Consider the following 9,236-nt stretch of genomic DNA (forward strand, 5'->3'; position numbering starts at 1 on the left):
TGATCAGGATGCAAATTATATGGGTGCATACATTTGTCACAACTCTATCTTTAATATCTGTTAATTGCACTGTCTGTAAATTAACCCTCAGTTTTTAAATTGGCTGGAGTAGCAGCTGCCCTTTTTAGCTGAAGCTAGAACTCCTCAGTGTAAAACAGCTCCTTCTTCTAGTTTGTTTCACTTCTGATCCTCTAAACCCATTACTCTCCTGGTCCCTGAAGGCATTTGAGTTTGCTACCCCAATCAATATATTTACTTCTTTGTACTATGCTATTACTTCCTTTTACTATCATTTCAAATATTTAAAATACAACATAAGTTAGAACTTCACAGATAATCAAATGACACTATCCATTCTTTAGGTCTGACCAATATACACACTTTAATCTTTAACACAGTAATGACGTGCATACAAATTGAAAATGTTTAAGTAACACTGAAATTTAGATTAATCCTCAGTTTAGGCCTTTGCTTATCTGATCTGTTAAGACAAAAGCGAAAACAAACAAAGTGCAGTGTAGTCAGGCCTTGCCAATGGAAACAGCTGATTTCCAACATCAAATGATCAAATATCACTTCAATGAGGAAACAACTTTGTCAGACCTTCTCATAAATTCTGGTGCAGACCACGTCCTTCATCTTACATTCCTTAAAAAAAAAGAGAGATTAATTGAATATCTAAAACTCAAACTAGGTGACAGCAAATTTGTAATAATAACAGACATTATAAGCAATCTCATAAGATTAAACTCAGAAAGAAATAAAATATCAGTATGTCAGTCTCCAGGAATTTGGAATCATGACCATTGAAACAGGAGAAACAGTTTTAAAGCTGATCTAAGTTACAGCAGAGGTATATATATATATATATATATATATATATATATATTTTTTTTTTTTTTTTTTTTCTTTTCTTTTTTGTAGTACACGGACCTCTCACTGTCGCGGCCTCTGCCGTTGTGGAGCACAGGTTCCGGACGCGCAGGCTCAGCGGCCATGGCTCACGGGCCCAGCCGCTCCACGGCATGTGGGATCTTCCTGGACTGGGGCATGAACCCGTGTCCCCTGCAACGGCAGGCGGACTCTCAACAACTGCGCCACCAGGGAAGCCCCAGGGGTACATTTTTTAAGTGGCAAGTTTTCATGCATAATTGGCACAGATTTAAATCTACTAAAACAGTGGTTTTCAAAACTATCTGCACATCTGCATTATCTGGCGAACATTTAAAAATACTGATGGCTCCTCCTCCCCAAGAGATGTGCATGCAGTTGATCTGTATTGGGGCCCCCATACTGGTATTCATTCCCCATGTAAATCTGCTGTGGAGCTAAGGATAAAGCTCCTCTGTACTAAAGAAATGAATGTTCGAAGAACTACATAAATCTATCTATAGTCAATTTGCGTGTTGATTAGCAAGAACAGAACCTGAGACTTAAAAAAATTGTTAGAGGTCATCTCATATAACCTTTGTCATCATTTTTACCTGCCAACTACAAAAGGTCTCCAATTGCCTCAGCTTGAGTTGTTGACATGTTTTAGTCCAAGTTACTATGGATTCTTGAAAACAAAAGGCTTAGCTATCTGCAAATATTCTACAATTGACTCGGGATGTGCTTTGCTTTTAAAACTTAGATTTGCTTTTCTCCTTTGTGTGTCTAAATTAATGAGGTTTACCCATACTTTTTTTTCCCTCATTTTTAGGTGTTGTTATTTCTAAAATAACAAATGAGTTGTATCATTTCTAAATTCTTGAATCTGAACCTGAAATACCTGTAGATGAGTCTTTATAGTTCAAAGATCACCCAAACATTAACTCTGATTTTATTCTTAGCCATTCTTATCCATTTGTATTGCAAAGAAAAGAGAATATTTTGAAAATAATATAACCATTTTCTCTATTTAAGTGGCTATATTTATGTATTTAGAGTAAAATTACTCTTACCACTACCATTTTTCCATCCACCAACTTTCTCTTTATCGTTGTCTCTTTGCCATTCCATTTCTGTACTTGATTCAACGAGCCTCTTGCCAAAGTTACAACGCTCTGCAAAGATAGGTTTACATAATTGACTTGCTTGGACTTTGGTTGAGTAAAGAAGCAGTTCATTCAGTACTGAATCATTTTCATAACAGATGTTTTATGAGGCACATTCATTTTTCAACAGAAGGGAGTGGTCTACCCTTTTGAATACTAGCAGGAGTAATCTTCTCTCTCAAAGTAGTAGACTGGACCAAATTTGAAGAGAAACAATTAAGTTTACCTTTGTCTTTCTATTGTCAGCTGTGGTTTCTTCAAATTCCTGGCCTAGCTTGAAGGAGATCTCTGTATCTTTAAAGGTACTTTCAGTTCTTATAGTTATAATATCCCCTTTTTTGCTGATGATCACTCTTGGCTTGGCCAAATCTCCCAGTTTTCTGGTGGCTAATCCCACACCTGAAAATCAAGATACTGTTAGAATTTTGTTGAACCTCTACCTAAGGGACTATGGGTGGCCATATTTTATGCTCAGCTGTGCCTCAGCTGTATAGATGGCAAGTAATAGCACTTACTGCTAAGGACCTTCTCCCATGTTTCATCACCTGATGGAAACACATGTCCACGGACTTGAATATTTTAAGTTTTGTTATTACAAAAGCAATGCCTGCAGATTTTAAAGCTAAAAGTATTTAGCTTAAATAGTGCAAGCCATCTATTTTTACCACATCCAAACCCATGCTCCATTAAAAACTACTAATTATAGTTTTGTATGGATCATTCCAGACATTTTAGTTTGTATGCATAAATATTTTAGATATATTTTTTAAATGAGACTATGACTTATACATGCTGTTCTATGATTTTTTCCCCTCAGTAATATATTATGGATATAGAAAAGAATTCCTCCCATATCCTTGATAGAAGCTCATTTCTGAAATTTTGTTGTAGCCCCTAAAATGATCTGTACCATTACAAATGATCATAGATAAAATAATTTTTTAAAAATTTTCTGCATTTGAAAACAAAACAAAATTAGACTCTTAATTATTATTACTATGTTACCCAAGATTACAGAAATACATGGAAAAATAGAAATGTCAGATGAGAGAGATACATGAAGAAAAAACTAGTTATATATAAATACACATATATTTATATTTATATATACATAAAGAAGTGTGAAGAGTTAGAGCCAATAAAGGATTGTGAATGATACTCTTTCTTCTAATTCTGATTAATCTTTTTTTATTTGATATGATTAAGGACAATGCTTTTCAAACTAAACCTGTACAATAGACACTAAGAATCTACATTTTACGAACACCCCCAGGTGTCCTTCTGCACTCTAAAATTTGAAAATCACACAATTAGGGAGTCTTTCATTGAGACTTTCTTATATTGTATTTTGCTTCTTCCTCAGCTATAAAGTGAAGTCCATAAATTTAACCAATCTTATGGTATGGATCTATTCCCATAAGTTCCCATAGTTTTCCAGGCAACACAACATGATTTTGCTCATTTTATCTAAAAATAGAACAGTTCTTATATGCTTTCTGAACAGGTAAAATTATAAGTACTTTGATGAGCATAGCAATCTGAGGTCATTGGCTTCACTCTCTACTTATTTATACAGCTCTGGACATTTCCAAAGACTCCTCACACTTTTGTGCTCATATCTATGGAAAATTCCCTAGAAATAGTAACAAATAAAGTTGCTATACCAATGACTAGACTTTCCATCTCCATCCACTATTCCATCTCCAGGAAAGCCTGATGTTAGTGTAAATGAGCTTGAGTTCACTGCCACAACACACTTTTTCTCTCAGTAACTTTCCTAGACTGTGAATATCCTGCTTTATGAAGCATTCACTTTTTACAAACTCTTTATCCACATAGTTATGTAATAACAGACAACCTAGAGGTAGAGACAGAAAACTTCTGGTATAGCTAAGCATCAAAATTTTAAATTGAAGTTTTCCATTAACTTTAGTATATTCAACTCTTTATTTCATGAGCACTTTAGTTGTTGTAGATCTAACTTTCAGGAAAGCCAGAAAATAGTTTGACTAAGCTTCTAAGATTTCTTTCCTCCAGGTTTGGAACGAAAACCTTATTGATATGAAACTGCCTTTGAAATCAGTGGGCACTCTAATGCATTTAAGCAGCTCTTATCTGAGTTAAAATCTATTAAAATTGCCACAAATAAAATGCAAATAAATTATCTGATTGACACAAGAGAAGATTAATCCCAGAAGAGGATCGTACTTCAACCTGTGCAAACTCTCAGACTCCTGGAAAAGGAGTTAGAAGGAAATAGTCATGCATCTTTCTCAAAAAGGATGCTCTCAATTAGAACAACAGAGAACATTTCTTACCCAGAGCTTTCATGTAATCATCAAAGTTCTCACTGGAGACAAGTTTCCAGGTGCCTAAGAATTTGTTGCTCATTGTGATGGATGAGAATTCAACACAGTGGTAGGTGAGATTCAGGAGACTCAAATGAGATGCTGAAGTCTCAGAAGATTCTTTTCAAAGATGTCCACAGCATGTGACTCTCACAGAGACCCAATGGGGAAAAGCAGTGTCAGGACTGGGCAATGAATGGCTCTTCAATCATCCACTGGGACAAAAGAGGACCTCACATAATGTCTCCTTCAGTTTCCAAAAATGTTTATAAAAATCAATGACAGTACTATTTGAACCTTCAAAAAAATTTTGGTTGCTCTTACATTTTTAAGAAGTGCTTAGGTCCTTAATGCTTTGGAAAAGAGTCTATCAGTTGAGTTCTATACCAAATTAAATTATATGAGCATTAATGAATGAATGTGTGTGTGTGTGTGTGTGTGTGTATTTAGGCATCTTGTTCACTCTCAATCCTGAGTCTGCACAATTAAGAATTCTTATTGAAAGAGAATAAAGAGAGGAAAAATGTCCATGAGTATTGTGATAACTGCCTCAAATATGTTGTGGGAGAGAAATGCAAGGGAGCAGTGTGAGGAAGTATTCATAGGTAAGGGAGGCTTGGCATAGTTGGCATATCCAAGGCAGTTAGAGTAGGCAGACAATACGGTCAGTCTATTACAGCAGAACACAGAAATTGCTTTCATGGGTGAACAAAAAGTAGCACTATAACACACTCTTTGACCACAGAAAAGATTTTCATCTTAAAAAAACCTTAGTTCCAAATTAAGCAGGTTCTTGGTTAATACAACAACATTGAGTTTAAGTCCTTTAAAATAAATCTACAATTTTAGAAAGGATTTTCTACAAAAATAATATTAATATATATTGAGAGCTCAGTAGTCACTGTGCTAAGTGTTTAATATAGATTATTTCATTTGATTCTCTCAACAACTCCAAGAGTAAGGCATTATTATTATCTCCATTTTACCAGTGAGAATACTGGAGCTTGGGGAGGTTAGGTAACTTCTGTCCAAAACTTGAATAAGGTGAGGTAGGATTTGAACCTGGTATTTTTTCTCAGTGCATAGATGTTAGACCATTATCTTACACTGCTCCTGCTATAACATGTGTGCTGGAGGCCCTGGCCAAAGATCAGGCAATACTGACATCACCATGGATAGAGACACTCATTCTCTGCTCAAAAAGCAAGAGAAGTGAAAACCAAGAGATGAGGCATCCAGATTATATGATACATCAAAGTCCCAGTCTTTGACCAAGGGGAGCAAATATGAAACCACTTTGAACATAAGTGTTACTCTTGGGAATACCAAGTTGATGCCATACCCTTTCCTAGCAGTTTTTCTACATTGACATTAATCCTGGCCTTGAGACAACTGGTATTACCAGGTTTTATATATTTAGTACACAGTTTGGCACTCTTCACAATAATGAAAATAACCAATTATCAATTTACCCGTAGTAGGTAGAATCACTGACCTCTAGGGCTCAGGTTACCAATGCCATAGCTGTAGCAAAACCATTGCAATTATGTGGTTAGGGTCCAAGTTGGGTAAAAAATGTAGAATTATACACAGTGAGTCCAAGTGTCATCTTAAATTACTTGTGCCTGTATAACTCAAGATGGGAATGAAATAATGACTAGAAAAATTCCTCAGTTAACTAGCTAACTCAATCCTAGACCCAGGAGAATGTAACTGGAGAGAGTACATTGTACTGGGATATAAGATACAGCTATGAAAGAAAGGGCTTTTGATTAGTAAATATGTTATTTTCCAAAACACTTAATAAAAATGAATAATGCTATGACTGTGTCTTCAAAAATTTAGGCATTCTGCTTAAATTCTGAAGGTCCTATGAAGGACCTTCAAACTTTCCCAATTGAACTGAGCCCTTGTATCTGGAGGGATTCATTCAGAAAAACTGTGTGAATTTTCAGCAGACCTTGTTTTGCACATAAGAATAGCAGTGGAGCTTAAAATATAAACATTGAGCTATATATTGGCAAGGCTTATAACTTTGAAGCAATTTTAGACAAAGAAAATATTTTATATTTTAAGATTGTCAACAATGTACCTGACTTCTGGAATTGGCCAAGATGAAATTCTGAGGCCCAGGTATGAGTCAAAGGCACAGATCAAAGCAATGAGAGAAGATACTGGCTTGAGACTTTTAAGGCACTTCTAGATAAGAAAGTCATCAATATCCTATTGAGAAAAGATTGATAATAAACATCAGAGTCACATTATAATTAGACATATACATTTACATTTGAACTAAATGTTTGTAAAATGGACATTGTCTCTCTACAGTGTGAGTTCATCTTTCAGTGATTTATTGCCTATATAAATTCTCAAGATAAAATAAAAATAAGCTACTAGAATGATACACTGAAAAGAAAATCCAGAAGTCCGAACAAAATGGATAAGTAAAGCTTGCTCTATATAAAATGTCCTTACATATTGTCATCAAGCTATATCCAATTGTATATTTGAAAAGTGATAATCATCCTGTAGCACAAGAACAAAGAATTCATGATCCTCCACTTAATACCAAAGATGTGACTCCATTCCTTCCATTCATTTAACTGCAAAAGCATTGAGAGCCTACTAAGGGCTAGGCACACTTCAGGGTGCTGGTTAAACATCATTGAACAAGATTCTAAACCCTCAAGGAACTTATATTCTATTCATGACTTGATAAAGACTTAAAGAAAGGAATTTTAATTCCAGTGAGTCTGAAATTATCTGTAAAATAGAAATATTGTGATAATAATTGGTGCAAGAAAATCACATAATATAATACTAGAAAAAATAACCCAAAAATGATCATTTAAAAAAATTGAGAAAATAGAAATAAATCTTAGAATTTTCACTTCCTCATGATAGATGAGGAAAGTAAGGTAACTTTCCAACTATGACATCTAAAAAATGGACAAAATTATTAAAAAATTCTTCAAGAGATCAGAGAGATAAAAAAGGCAGAGAAAAATTAAGGGTCTAAGATTTGGGCAAAAAAAGCAGACCAGAGAAACAGGCCCAACAATTAAGGCTGCTGCCCTTATGGCGATCCATGAATTCTGCAAGAGGCAGATGAGAGGCAAAATCTGAAGGACATTTATGACATTGTTTCAGGGTTAGGGGAACAATGAGGGAGAGTCCTGGTTAATCATATTTTAGTTTGGGACTTTGAAAGGCTGCAATACAGGAGGAAAGGTAAACTAGAAATAGACCTGGTTAATACCAATTCAACTCTTAAAATTAGTTTACTGTGATCTGGGTCAGCTAGTGAACTTGGCTACCAGTAAGAGACAAACATAAACTCTCTGCATAAGAAGATAATGTCACTCTAGTTCTAAATTTATTTCTACAAATTTTCATACACATCACTAATCAAAAATAAATAGAACAAAAGGAGACAGAAAACTATGCTCAAAAAGAAACAATAAATGACAGAAATAGATAATAAACAAGACAGAGTTAATAAAATAAAAACAAACATATTATAGAAAATATCATCAAAACTAAAAGTTTTTAAAAGGCTAATAAAATTGACAAACTCTTATCAAGATGGATTTTAAAATAGAGAAGGCAAAAGTTATTGATTGCAAGTATTTAAAAGGATATATCAATATATCCTAGAGTTATTAAAAAGATCATAATATAATGAACTACTTCATGCCAATAAATTTGAAAACTTTTTTTAAATTTATAAATTTCTTAGTACACAATTTACCAAAAATGATACAAGACAAAATAAAAGTGTGAATACTCCCAAATCTATTAATATTTAATTTATAAATACATTTTCTCCCACAGAGATACTCCAGGCCTGTAGGCTTCACCCATGAATTCATACAAATATTTAAGGAAAAAGTAAAACCAATCTTATACAAAATCTTCTGGAGAATAGAAAAGGAGCTACTAATTTCCTCCTTGCTTTTAGCAAGGTCTTTACAAATACTGTTCACTTTTCCTGGAAGGTCTAACCACTCCTATATGAATAAACCTTAACTCTCAGCTCAATCACGCTTTCCTACCTTTGTGTTGACAACCTTTAGATTCAACTCAGTCATCTGTACTAAACTTTTCTAATATACCCTCGTTTTATAATTACTGCAATCAGCAGATATAGAAAGAGAAATTGACAATAATACAGTAATAGTAGGGGACTTTAACACTCCACTTACATCAATGGACATATCATCCAAACAGAAAATCAATAAGGTGACAGTGGTCTTAAATGATACATTAGATCAGGTGGACTTAATAAATATCTACAGGACATCACATCCAAAAACAGCAGAATACACATTTTTTTCAAGTGCACATGGAACATTCTCTAGAATAGCTCACATGCTAGGCCACAGCACAAGTCTCAATAAATTAAAAAGGACAAAAATTATACCAAGCATTTTTTTCTGACCACCATAGTATGAAACTAGAAATCAATTCCAGAGAGAAGAATGGGAAAAAACAAACACATGGAGACTAAACAACATGTTACTAAAAAAAAAACAATAAATCAATGAAGAAATCAAAGACAAAATCAGAAAATACCTTGAGACAAATGAAAATGGAAACACAACACTCCAAAATCTATGGGATGCAGCAAAAGCATTCTGAGACGGAATTTTATAGTGATACAGGCTTTCCTCAAGAAACAAGAAAAATCTCAAATAAACAACCTAAACTCCACCAAAAGGAATTAGAAAAAAAGAATAAACAAAGCCCAAAGTCAGAAGAAGGAAGAAAATAATAAAGATCAGAGATGAAACAAATAAAATAGAGATCAAAAAACAATAGAAAAGATCAAGAAAACCAAGAACTAAAATAT

At 34.1% G+C, this 9,236-nt stretch overlaps 1 protein-coding gene across 1 annotated transcript; it reads right to left on the reverse strand.

The window, feature by feature from the left end:
• Positions 1 to 219: 219 nt before the first annotated feature.
• On the reverse strand, positions 220 to 4,463 carry LOC136137339 (myelin P2 protein). Its single transcript, XM_065895737.1, has 4 exons — positions 4,355 to 4,463; positions 2,263 to 2,435; positions 1,944 to 2,045; positions 220 to 648 (listed from the first exon to the last, which is right to left on the reverse strand). Exons 1-4 carry the CDS (start codon positions 4,425 to 4,427, stop codon positions 598 to 600), a joined length of 399 nt encoding a protein of 132 aa, XP_065751809.1. The 5' UTR covers positions 4,428 to 4,463; the 3' UTR covers positions 220 to 597.
• Positions 4,464 to 9,236: the final 4,773 nt, after the last annotated feature.

The sequence above is a fragment of the Phocoena phocoena genome, chromosome 17 (assembly GCF_963924675.1).
Source record: "Phocoena phocoena chromosome 17, mPhoPho1.1, whole genome shotgun sequence".
In the NCBI taxonomy this organism is placed as follows: Eukaryota; Metazoa; Chordata; class Mammalia; order Artiodactyla; family Phocoenidae; genus Phocoena; species Phocoena phocoena.